At 35.4% G+C, this 13,044-nt stretch overlaps 1 protein-coding gene across 1 annotated transcript in view; it reads right to left on the bottom strand.

Moving 5' to 3' along the window:
- The window catches only part of USP47 (ubiquitin specific peptidase 47), a 149,085-nt gene that overhangs the window by 60,847 nt on the left and 75,194 nt on the right, over positions 1-13,044 (bottom strand). Inside the window, exons 6-8 of the mRNA XM_049890401.1 lie at positions 8,834-8,979; positions 8,054-8,133; positions 5,879-6,028 (exon numbers count right to left, since the gene is read on the bottom strand). Coding sequence (XP_049746358.1) covers positions 5,879-6,028; positions 8,054-8,133; positions 8,834-8,979 — 376 coding nt within the window. The remainder of the gene's footprint in view (positions 1-5,878; positions 6,029-8,053; positions 8,134-8,833; positions 8,980-13,044) is intronic.

The following is a 13,044-nucleotide window of genomic DNA, read 5'->3' as shown; positions in this document are numbered from 1 at the left end:
TGTCTTGATTTCCCCTTCATGCCTGAAGAATATTTTCACTGGCTATAGAACTCTGGGTTGAGAGTTCTTTGAGCACTTGAAAAAGTGTTGTGCCACTTCGTTCTGGTCCCCATAGTTTCTGATGAGAAATCCACTGACAAGAAATCCTTGTGTTTTTCCCCTATAAGTAAAATGTCTTTTTTCTCTTGCTGCTTTTTAAGATATTTTCATTATTTTTACTTTCCAGAAGTTTGACTATAATTAGACTCATAGAGTTCTCTGGGTTTATCCTGTTCGGGGTTTGTTCAGCTTCTTGTGCCTTTTACCAATTTGGGGAAGTACTCAGCCATTATTTAAGCATTTTTTCCAGCCCTGCCCTCTTTATCCTCTCCTAGTAGGACACCGATGGCATAAATGTCAGATTTTTTGTTATAATCCTATAGGCCCTTGAGAGCGTTTTTTTCCTCCTATTTTCTCCCTGCTATTTAGATTACTGGGTTATCTTGAAGTTACCTGAGTCTCTTCCTCTATCTCCTCCATTCTGTTGAGCCTCTCCACTGAATTTATTACTTTGACTACCGTACTCTTCAGTTTTAAAATTTCTATGTGGATCTTCTTTACAGGTGATATTTCTTTGCTGAGCCTTTCTATGTTTTCATTTTTTTCAAGTGGGTTTGGAATTGTTCACTGAAGTATTTTTATGATGGCTACTTTAAAATGTTTGTCAGATAATTCTAACATCTCATCATTTCAATGTCTGTGTCTGCCTCATTACTAATCACTTTGTGGCCTCCACTGACACCATGGTGGGAAAGGAGCTAGCCTCATTACTAATGGGAGGTAGTGAAAACCCAGGCTCTCTACTGGGTCTCCTCTGACAGCATTCTAATGAGGAGAGGAAGGGGTACCTTGTGTTACTCCTGGGTGCCTTCCCGTGTGGGTCTCCACTAACAGTAAACCAGAGTGGGGAGGTTCATTACTTCCTGGGAAAGATGAAAGTCCCAACTCCCCTTTTCTGAAACCACCCCAATGGGGAGGTTGCACTGCCTCATTATGACCTCACCAAAATTTAAGTCTAGGCTCCCCACCTGGCCTTTGCTGGTGTGGTTTGCGGTGGGAGCACAATTTTGTTCTTTCTGTTTTGTTTTCTGTGGTGTTTGGCTGAATCAGAGTGATTATTTTCTAAACATTTTCTGAATTGCTATGCTGCCCCTTTCCTGGTCCTTTGACTAGAGAGAAAACGCTTTTGAAAAGGCTTTTTCAGTCTGTGCCCACTGCCGTTTCTTGGTTGCTGGCTTCTTCAGCTCAAGTTTGGGATATATTAGGCAAAAAGAAAACCCAGAGAACTCACCACTGTGTCATTTCTTGGGTCCCGAGGTCCCTAGTCTGTATGCCTTCTTCTCTCCACCTTTCAAAGTCTTCTAATGTTTATTTTATATATAATGTTCAGGGTTTTCAGTTGTTTTAGCAGAAGGAATAAGCAATGTACATCTACGTCATCTTCCTGGAAGCAAAAGTCCCCACTTTTTAAACTGGTTCCCACTATAACCAACCACATAAATTCTTGGAAAAATAACGGTGCAGTCCCTAGGACAGGTTTTTCTTTTTGTGGTGCTTACCTGTATGGACAAATCTGGACTACTTATCCAACCAAAAGAACTATGTAGCTGAGCCAGTCACATATGAATGCCCAAATCATCATTAAATCATTGTAAGATTTATGATATAATCCTACACTAAACATATAAGTATCTTTTGGATTTCATAAATACTTACTAATTTAACAATACTCTACTCAAAATTTTAAAACAATCATTAAACTGTATTTGCTTAGGGAACAAAAGTCTTCCTTTTGTGCAATCTGCTCTTTCCAAAGGTACTATATGGAACCATGCAAGCAAACCCAATTTCAGACTTTTGAGCAACACATTATATCATGATAAGAAGATTTTTAAATCTAGTATCTAGTAACAGAATAAAACTATTCCAATAAAAAATGGCCTAGAACAATCCCTGCCACAGATTAAGTACCTAATAAATCTTTTGCACCACAAGTGATACCCATAAAATGTCTGAAATTTTACTGTTAAATAGAAAAACACTTTAATTTCTTTGGTTAATGTTAAACATATAAGATTGTCATTTTTATTTAGGAAATGTTTTCATAATTAGCAAAAATTATATTTCTATGTATTACTTGAATGTGTTTAGGATTACAACCTCATAATAATATATTCTCAGATTTGCTTGGCAATAAGCAGAATCAAGGTTACACTGATTATGAAATTCAGAGACACTGGTTTTATACGTATAGGTCTAATCGGTGAACAAAGAATGTTATAAAAACCTAAAAAATCATTAAGAATGAAAGTTCTTTTTAAAAGACTAATACAAGAATTCTTCAGCTGATAATTTTCCAGAATAACAAAATAAAGTTAACCAACAGGAAATTATAATACATGATTTAGTATTCTCACTCTCTATCAATATCCCAAGGATATAAACATTAATTTGACAAAGCAGGATGTTTCTTAAATCACCTTAGTCTAATGAAGAGCTTCCCAAAATGTGTCCCTCAGAATCCTAATATCCCTTGAGACATTAACAAATGTCCCACAGAAAAAGAAAACTGCAGGAAAAACACAGTTAAACAAATTTATCTACTACAGCAACCCTCAGGGCATTTAAAAAATATACATAGGCACTGTGAGCCTCCCAAAGAGGATTACAGTTACAAACTTGCCCAAATTTACTGAATCAAAGAAGACTACCTCACAACATCTATTAAGTCCTTTTGTGAGTAAAATAAAATGGCAGAAGAACGCTTAAATACTGATTCCCTACTTGTTCTGGTAAAATGAAGACTAGAAATTTCAATAAAAATCATAGCTATAATAATTAAAAAATAATTTAATGCAGAAAATATTATGATAAAAAGCCTCTTTTAAAAAATTATGACACTCCTTGCACTCATTATAAAAATAATTTGCTATCTATCATGTTGAAAAAAGACCATAAAAATTATTATAGATTTTATAGTAATAAGTTAGGTAAGTGGTAATTCCATTTATATTTTAATCTTAAATATTATTCCCAAGTTAATTTATCTGACCGTGGAGCTAAAACAACTTCAGAAATTGGATGTTTCAGATAAAAGCTAAAAACAAACAAACAAAAACTTCAATATTTAACCTCACACTTAATTGTCTGAGAGTAAACATTTTTTAAACATCTGGTTAACCATGCTTTATACACATATCCATATTGTGGCTTACTGAACAGAACATGTAACAAACAGAACATATAGCCATTAGGTTGTGCATGTGTTTGCATGTATATATATTAAAAACAAACAAACAAAAAAAACCAAACAAACCCACTGCTGTCGAGTCGATTCTGATTCACAGTGACTCTATCGGAAAGAGAAGAAATGCCCCATACGGTTTCCAAAGCTGTAAATCTTTATGGAAGCAGACTGCCACATCTTTCTCCCATCGAGTGGCTGGTGGGTTTGAACCACTGACATTTTGGTTAGCAGCCAAGTGCTGTAACCAGTTTGCCACCAGGACTCTACCAAACTCTACTAATAAAGGCAGAAAAATAAGTTTAAAAATAAGATTTCAATTCAAATTAAGGCCAAAGGTCATGTATATTCTGAGTGAGAGATTTTTATAATGCTTTTTTAAACTATATTTTTCAATTCACATTTATAGTAAAGTATTTTTAAAACACAGAGCATTAGCAAAATACACAATGGCAAGCAGTGATATAAACCTAATTTTACATGCTGTGTGATGATTTCTGTGGCCTAAGAAACGTAGAGTTACAGGTTTTTAATTCATAAAATAATGGAAATCACTTACCTCCAACTAAAGTTCTCTGAAGGCAGTATCCTCCTTAGAACCCCTATCTTGGGTAGTTTCACCTGCTGTAATTTTCCTCAGGAGATTCCAGCAAAGTCTAAGAAGTTTTAAGTTCCCTTCCACAAGTCCTATTAGTGCATGTGTGTTATAAACCTGCTCATATACTGCTTCATAGCTGTAATTTCCGATTCCCATCGAACCACCACCACCACTATCCATGGATTGATGGAGGATACTACCTTTGGAGAATTCTACTTAGGAATGTGACTTTTTTCACTACTCCAAAAGTGTCCTCCATATTGTTCCACTGCCGATTATCTATAACGTACTTAAGGGAATGGTGGCAAATCAGCAGGTGAATAAGTAATGACATAAAGATTTAGCTAAGCAATTAGAGTTGCCAAATACGCAAACAGAAGATGCCAACATGGCAAGGGAAATAAAATAAGCTTCCTCAACACTCGATTAATATGCAAAAAAAAGCTGAACTGAAAGTACATGTGAAAAATCTTTCATGAACAATACCGTTTAATAGGTAAGGTAGAAAAAGTAGTCTACATCACTTGGGACTACCAAATTTTTCCCTAGTGTATTTTGCTGAAGAAAGTCCTATTTAAAAATTAGTTAGAAAATAAGTTATTGAAATACAAATGTTAATAATTTATTGAATAATTTTCAGTATATTATTTCTAGCTCAAATTGCTCCAATAAATTAATAAAACTAAATTAGCTACTCAAACCAAGGTCCATTTAATATGCCTAGGATGCTTAGTTTATAAAGGGTACTATCCAGTATTTAACAAATTTTTTTTCAAACATATTCAGAAAAACAGACTATGTGTAAACAGTAGTGGAGGAAAGGAGGCTTCATCGTTCACTATTCAAACCAAAAAAATCCGCTGCCACCTAGCAGATTCCAACTCACAGCAACCCTATAGGACAAAACCAAAGGGTTTCCAACGAACTATGGTTAGCAGCCATAGCTCTTAACTACTGCGCCATCAGGGCGCCTTCACTATTCAGGAAAGGTGTTTTACTTAGATGATTGCTTTGGATTCCCCTGACTGGTTCCACAATAATCTGCTCATTTCTTGTAGCCACATAAAAATATGAGAAAAAACCAATTGGATGCAATCATTCTAGAGTCCAGAAGAGTAAACCATACTTGTGGCACATTTCTTAGAGGATAAAGTATGGAATAGCTTAAAAACACTGATTTTAGCAAAAACTCACCAGTAGCTTGATAACAGCATAAATAAAACCCAAAACAACATGATGAAATTCTACTTTCTTTAGACGTCTTTCTTATTTAGCTCTGTTCTCCTGGCACATAATAGGCTCAAATGCATACTTTTAACTACTGTAATTTTAACTATCAGCCTAACTCCTCCCATGACTCTCCTTTTGAATATGGTAAAATATGCATAAAAAACGCAGTAAGAAAATTATCAAAAAACAATTAAGAGATGCTTGACAAGAAGAGGAATGAGATGGTCTTAGATAATCCCCCAATTAGATACTCAGTATATAATCTGATTATATATAATTTTGATTCTTCAAATTATCTGTGCTTATACAATGTGTGGTTTTAAACTAAATATTGAGAAGAGGGATGCCCCTTTGAAAAATGTGACCTTATCATAAAAATCAGAGATTATTTTTCTAATTTTAAAAGTATATGGACCAAAACAATCCCCCCCAAAATAAAATGTACTTTCCAGTACAAAAAATGGTCACATAAAAAGCATTTACAGATTGTTTAGAGATTTAAAAAATCTGATAATCATCCATCAGAAAGACAAAAAATACGGAGCCATGAGGCAGTACATTTGCATTAATTTTTCCTCTTATACATGCACTATTAAGACTCACTGAAGGGTCAAAAATCTTCTGGATCTTGCTAGTTTAAATGCAGGAATGACTAACAACCCAAGAAGGCGTATCTAGGATGATACTTACCTTAAAATAGATTATACCACTGTGCTATTATGTATTCTGTGTAGGGATACACAAGCAGTCAGCTGAAAGGTACACACCACACTAGCAAATGCTTGGCTGGACCCGTAAGGTCGGATGACCAATGGAATATCAAGATATGTGTCGATTCTCCAGCCCTCATAACCACACTCCAGACATCTCACGTAGTCCTTCAACTTGCCTTGATACAGTTCATTTATAAGATCAGCCTAAAAGTAAGAATATTTACAGTTTAAAAACATTTTAAAATATGTGAAAACACAACTCATGTCTTTTAGAATGGATTTCAAAAGAATATTAATTTTTACTGTTAAAGCTTTAGAAAGCCTTAATATTAGACTTACCTAAAATTCTATAGAAAAAAAATTAAGGCTTGACAAAAATTAATTTTTAAAAAATCAGTAAAATTAGGTTAATACTGATTTAAGAGTCGATGTGCAAAAATTAACTATTATTCTCATACCTCTAAAAATATGAACTATTAAAATAGATTTTGAAGAAAACCAGTCACCAATTTACTATGCTCTTATACCACATATTAATTTTTCAATAGGACACAATACATCCTACCTACTGCTTTAGACAAGTTGATAATTATAATCTAAATAACTATCTGTCTAGCTTTACACATGCATATTGCCATTTTCACAACTATATATTCAGATTTATAAAATAATATCCTTCAAGGTTCAAATAAAACTTTTTAACTTTCAGTAACATACATAACTCAATTTTAAGGAGAAATAGAAAACTATAATTTTTTTTAAATGTATGGAAATTCAAAAAATATTCTAAAATCTGTCTCCCTCAAAATGTCCTCACTAACGAATGGATCTCGTACCTAGTCCCCGAACTTAGCCAACCTGCACTCTTCTGGCTCATAAGAAGGCAGGTAATTCTCTTAAGTAAGGACCCTCCATGTGAATGTCTTGCCTCAAGATTCTTATATCAAAACTTGGGAACTCAGTAGGTATGCCCCAGCTGATCTTAATGGACGTGTTGACCCACAGAGGGATTTAACAAAGAAGGGCAACTTCAGACCTATGAAGAAGAAACAGCCCCTAATACCATCTGTAGAAAGTTAGTACAGTCTCATAAGACTACGTAGAAAAAGGAAATCACTAGATGAACTTAAAAATTTTTTTCAATATAAGGGAAATTAAATTTCAGTTTACCTCCTTCATTAATTTACATTTTTTTTTAATGGCTAGGACTTATAAGCTTTCAAACTATGATCCACCTTCTCTATTCTGAAACTATTTATTTAATAAAGTCTTCTTTCTTCCTTTACCTGCCCTGGTCATATGCGATTATGTCTTCTGTACTCGGGGGGGCATTTTGAAGTGGTTCAAACCAGTGTTTTCCAAACATTTTTTTACAGCAACCCACAAAAAACAATTTACATCATAATCCAGTATCTATAACAAAAGTTTCGTGAAACACTACTTACCCTTACTTATGTGATGCTCTCTTATTCTTTTCTATTCCATAACTTTTTTTTTTTTAAGTACTGGTACTGGCCCATTGAACTGATTTCAAAACCATGAATGGATCACAATCTACAATTTGAAAGACTCTGATCCAAGTCATCACAATAGTTCCCATCAGGCAGCACACCTGCCAAGCTGGCTTCCATGCTCTTCCTCTTTTATCCCCATACTCTTCCATCACAACACCCCAGATAATCCCTCCCCTGTACTGTGCCCCATCTGGTTCAGCCTTATGCCTCATGTCCCCACCTCTAACTTGCTCTTCCTTCTACTGGATAAGAAGAATAGGGTCAAATTAAGGAGGATTCTAAGTATCAAGAGCATAGGACTGACTATCCTTCCTTGGTCAAATGAGAGAAATGCCTGACGAAAAGACATTATAATGTGTTACAGATTATAACACAAACAATTTATTAGCAAATATCTAAAAGCCACTCCCCCAAAAACAACCCAGACTCTGAATTATATAGTTTTTAGAGCTAAGAGAGACATTCCAGGTCATACAGCCAAATTTCCTCACGTGAAAGGTGAGGAAATTGCAGTGTAGGGTGGATTGCTGAGGATCTTTACGACCCAGGTAATGGCTGAGAACCGAGTACTTCCAATTCCCCATTCAGTACTCTAACCACCAGGCTAATGTCCAACTTTTAAAACATTCCAATAAAATAAAAGTCACTTTAAGGCAATGAATGATTATTTGCAAACAGTAATAGTCCTCCCCTCACCTTCAGAGATGTCAATTACCTGTTCTGTTTGTTTCCATTTCTGTTCCAAAGCATCGAACATGACTCTGCACAGTTCTTGAACATCATGCTGCTGCCAAGCTATTTTAAGATAAAATTTAGTTAAAAACTGCAATAAATATAAAAACCAAACCCAGTGCCGTCGTGTTGATTCTGGCTCATAGCGACCCTATAGGACAGAGTAGAACTACCCCATAGAGTTTCCAAGGAGTGTCTGGCGGATTCGAACTGCCAACCCTTTGGTTAGCAGCCGTAGCACTTAACCACCACGCCACCAGGGTTTCCAAGCAATAAATACAGTATAATAAAAATTAAATTGTTATTTAAAATAAATGGGCTGAAACATTGCAAAGTCTACACAAAATAATTCTAAATGTAAAAATAAAACAAAACATGCATTACAACCATGAGAAGGCAATCACAAGGAAAAGAATCAAGAAATTTCAGCATTTTATAAATTGCATATGTTTTATGGTGCTATGATTATCTGTTACTTTTATTATTTTTCACTGTAAAGAAATATGTCATGAAAAATCTAAGACAAAAAATTTAGTTCAAATACCTAACAAAAACAGGGTATGCCCAAACTTATAAGAATAGTTCAACTGATCAAAAATTTACCCCTTAGAGCTTAAATTTTTAAAAATAATTTACTTTTAAATCCCAGCAAAAAGCAATGAAAGGTATAAGTCAGTGCAGCTGTTAACATGTGTTATGTATTATAATACTGACTGACAGAATCTTTGAATATTAGAAATACTTATTACATGAGAATTAGTACCCTCACTACTATCCCATCCAAAGCTCCTTGTAACATCTGTGGTTTCAATTGCTCTTTTTTTGCTGGTTTGTAACAAAACAAAAAGCCTTTGAAGTTGGTATGGGATACTTGTCACTGGATCTTCTTCAGATTCTTCAAATTCCCACCTGTTAAAATAAAATTTGCAAAAATTACTCATAGAAAAAAAAATTATTTTTATTCTTTAAAGCATAATTAATATGAAAATCATAATAATGTAAGGTCTTAACTCTGGTGGCTATACAGAGTTTTTATATTAACTGAAGCTTTTAATATCTAGTGAAATACTAGTCTTTCTCTAATTCTTAATTCAGAAGAAATTTTAACTTTATAAAGAAAAGGCTTAAAATGGCAACAATTCTCAGAATGAAAGACAAAGCTCATTTAAAAGTAATCATTGAATCTGAATCTGACTAAGACTCTTGTTCTAATTATTAATTCACAAAAAATACAGGGAATAGAAGAGTAATTTATTAAATGACACTATGAGCATGTAACAAAAACATCAAAACCCAAGATGTGGAAAACTACAGAATAAATAACATTACTTTTCAACATATATATTCTATGTATAATGAATAAATTGCAAAGGCGAAAAATACAGAAGGAGACTAAAATAGATTATAACAGTCTTATCAACCAACTGCAATATATGGATCTTGATTGGATTCGGATTTGAACAAATTGTTCGTTAAAAAAAGAAGAAGAAATATGAAAATCTTAGTACTGATCTAAAATGATATTTGCAGACAATATAATGTTGGGATTACGCTTCTTGCAAATAACTTGGGTGGGAGTTACAGATAAAAAAAGACTGATCATGAGTTCATAACATTCAAAGCTGAGTAATGGGTACAGAGGGATTCACAACAGTATTTCTATATTTTTAATGTTGGAACTTTTCCATAATAAATGGTTTTAAAAGGGAACATAAGTAAGTAAATAAAATAATCCAGATAAGAATTTACCCTCACAAATTTATGGTAAGCAGCAGTCTAGCTCTAGGGATTGTCTGTGACAAATGAATTTCTGGCTGAATTTAAGATCTCATAAAAAGAATTAAGATTGGAGGACTGAAGTTGGTAATGTACCCATAAAAGTTAAAATAATTTATATTCAATAAAATAAAACATCAAATACAATATATTAAGGTCAATATTAATGATTTTCTATATCAAGTTAGTAATAAGGGTACTCTTACTAATTTCTACTTCCACACTAGAAGTTTTTCGGTATTAAAAAGAGGCCTGAGCATTCATTCTCCTCGGCTGTAGTTTACTACACTAAAAGGCATTATTCTCCCTCTTTTGGGTATGACCCTCTGTTACAGTGTTCAGTACTTTTCTAACTTGAGGATTAGAAGTCACAGCTCTATGACCCCTGAAGCTCACTTCTGCACTGCAGATGTCAATGGGATATAGTTCCCTTTTTGTCTTTTCAAGGCTTGCCTACAGACACCTCTACTTAGCATTTCACACCTGCTTTAACCCTCCTCTCTCCTACTCAGTCCCCAGCTCCCTCTGATTATCCGAAACATAAAGGACTTATAATTGACATTTACAGGATCTAACATTTTCCCAGTAGCTGTAAAGGAACACTGAATTTAAAATAAGAGTATGCTCAAATTTCTTACAAGGGAAATTCGCTAGTGGGAGGAATTAACCGTAATATAGAACAGAATTCTCACCTGTCCTTTAGGCTTTTGTTTATAAATACATTAAAAAGTTTTAAATTTTGCTGATACTTTTAACCTAGGTTAGAAACCCTGGTGCCCTATTTGCATCTTCCTTTTCCACTACTCTGAAATAAAATTTGTCACTAAGTCCTATCAGTTTTCAATCTGAAATATCAAAATCACTGCCATCATCATAATTTTGATCCTCATTCATCCATGTCCAGTTTAATAACAGATTCCTCCAGGATTTCCTATCTTTCAAGTAAATTCTACATACTGTATTACACAAATTTTCCTAAAGCAGTGTATTTACTGTGCCTCTTTCCTGCCTCCAAATCTAAAATGGCAGGATCTTCGCTGACTACTACAGAACAAGAGAAGAAAACAAATAAAGCACTATCCTTTTCGTGCTACCCTCCCTGTAATCCAGCAAGGTCCAGGCTTTTTAAGAGGCTATCCCTCCTTAGCTCTTCATTAAGGAACCTCCTCAGTGCTCAGGCTTTGTTTTCCCACCTGCTATAAACTTCACTCTATTCTCATCATCCCCAAGGCATTTGGCCTTCCTCTTTGGTCTTATTATCTCTTATTCCCCTCCTTACTCACAGTCACAATGGATTTCTTTTATTCCTTATGTGTCTCAGCACTTGCTTCTTCTGCCTTTAATGTTCTTCCCCCAGATCTTCATAGGGCTGGCTCCTATTAAATCTATTCTCCTGGTACTTCTTCAGAGAGGTCCTCCCTGACCACATATCTGATTTTGTGACCCCTCTCTACCTCCTGACAGTTACGCTTTCCACATTGTTGTTGCTGTCAGTTGCCACGGAATTGGCTCTGGCTCTGACTCGTGGCAATGTTATGTATAACTGAACGTAATGCTGCCCGGTCCCGTGCCACCCTAACAATTGTTGGTATGACCCTATTGTTGTGGTTATCTCACAGAGGGTTTTTCTCATTTTCACCCACCCTCACTTTACCAAACATGATGCCCTTTTCTAGCTATTGGTCTTTTCTGATGACATGTCCAAAGTAAGCAAGTTGAAATCTCACCATCCTCTCTTCTAAGGAGGAGCATTTCTTCTAAGACTAATTTCTTCGTTCTTCTGACAGTCCCGGTATATTCAATATTCTCTGACATTACTATGTGAAATAAGCTTATTTATTTAGGCTTACTTAAGGAAGCTTTAAGGGAGGGACTTTGTCTTATTTACCACTGTAATCCGTGTGCCTAGAACAGTGCTTAAAAAGTATAGAGTAAATGTCTAATATCTGTTTATATAATGAATAGCCCTGGCTAAGCTCTTGCTCTTCTCCCCAGTGCTATAAATTTACAGATCATGTTCAGGGTATTAGAACTCATGGTTAAAAAGCTCATCCTCGGTACTCTGACAAAAACTCTAGTTATGCTGACCTCCTTGAAGTCCCTGTAACACATTAGACTTACTGGGATCAGCTATAGCATAAGCAAGGAGCCCTGGTGGCATAATGGTTAAGCGCTTGGCTGCTAATCAAAAGGTCAGCAGTTCAAACCCACCTAGTGGGGAAAAGACCTGGCAATATGCTGCTGTAAAGACCATAGCCTAAGAAACCCAAGAGGCAGTTCTACTCTGTCACACTGGATCACTCTGAGTCAGAATCAACTGGAAGACACCTAACAACAATACAAGCAGGACAGAGTAACAGACTTTGGAATCTATTGGGTGTGCCACTTCTAGCAGTATGGCCTTGGGCAAAGTACTTAATACCTCTCTGTGCCTTCCTTTACCTTCCTTGTAAAAAACAGAATAATAGCACGCAATTTATATGGTTACTGTGAAAATTAAATGATTCCATACGTAAAACGCTTGGAACAGTGTCTGATGCTGAAGCTGCTGCTGTTGGATGGCATTGAATCAGTTCTGACTCATAGCGACCCTATGTACAACAGGATGAAACGCTGTCCATTCCTGTACCATCCTCACAATCATCGCTACATTTGAGCCCACTGTGTCTGCCACTGTATCAAGCCATCTTGTTGAGGGTATTCCTCTCTTCCATTGACCTACTTTACCAAGAGTGATGTCCTTCTCCATAGACTGGGCCCTCCTGATGCCATGTTCAAAGTACATCTTCGCTTCTAAGGAGCATTCTGACTACACTTCTTCCAAGACAGATTTGTTTGTTCTTCTGGCAGTCCATGGTATAATGAATATTCTTCACCAACACCATAATTCAAAGGCATCAATTCTTCTCTGGTCTTTCTTTTTCATCATCTAGCTTTTGCATGCATATGAGGTGAATGAAAATACCATGGCTTGGGGTCAGGCACACCGTAGCCCTCAAAGTGATGTCCCTGCTTTTTAACACCTGAAAGAGATCTTTTGCAGCAGATTTGCCCAATGCAATACATTTAATTTCTTGACTGCTGCTTCCATGGGCATTGATTATGGATCCAAGTAAATGAAATCCTTGACAACTTCAATCCTTCTTCATTTATCATGATGTTGCTTATTGGTCCATTTGCGAAAATTTTTGTTTTCTT

This window comes from Elephas maximus, chromosome 7 (assembly GCF_024166365.1).
Source record: "Elephas maximus indicus isolate mEleMax1 chromosome 7, mEleMax1 primary haplotype, whole genome shotgun sequence".
NCBI lineage: Eukaryota > Metazoa > Chordata > Mammalia > Proboscidea > Elephantidae > Elephas > Elephas maximus.
Note: the sequence above shows the minus strand (reverse complement) of the source record. Positions and strands in the feature narration are given on the sequence as shown.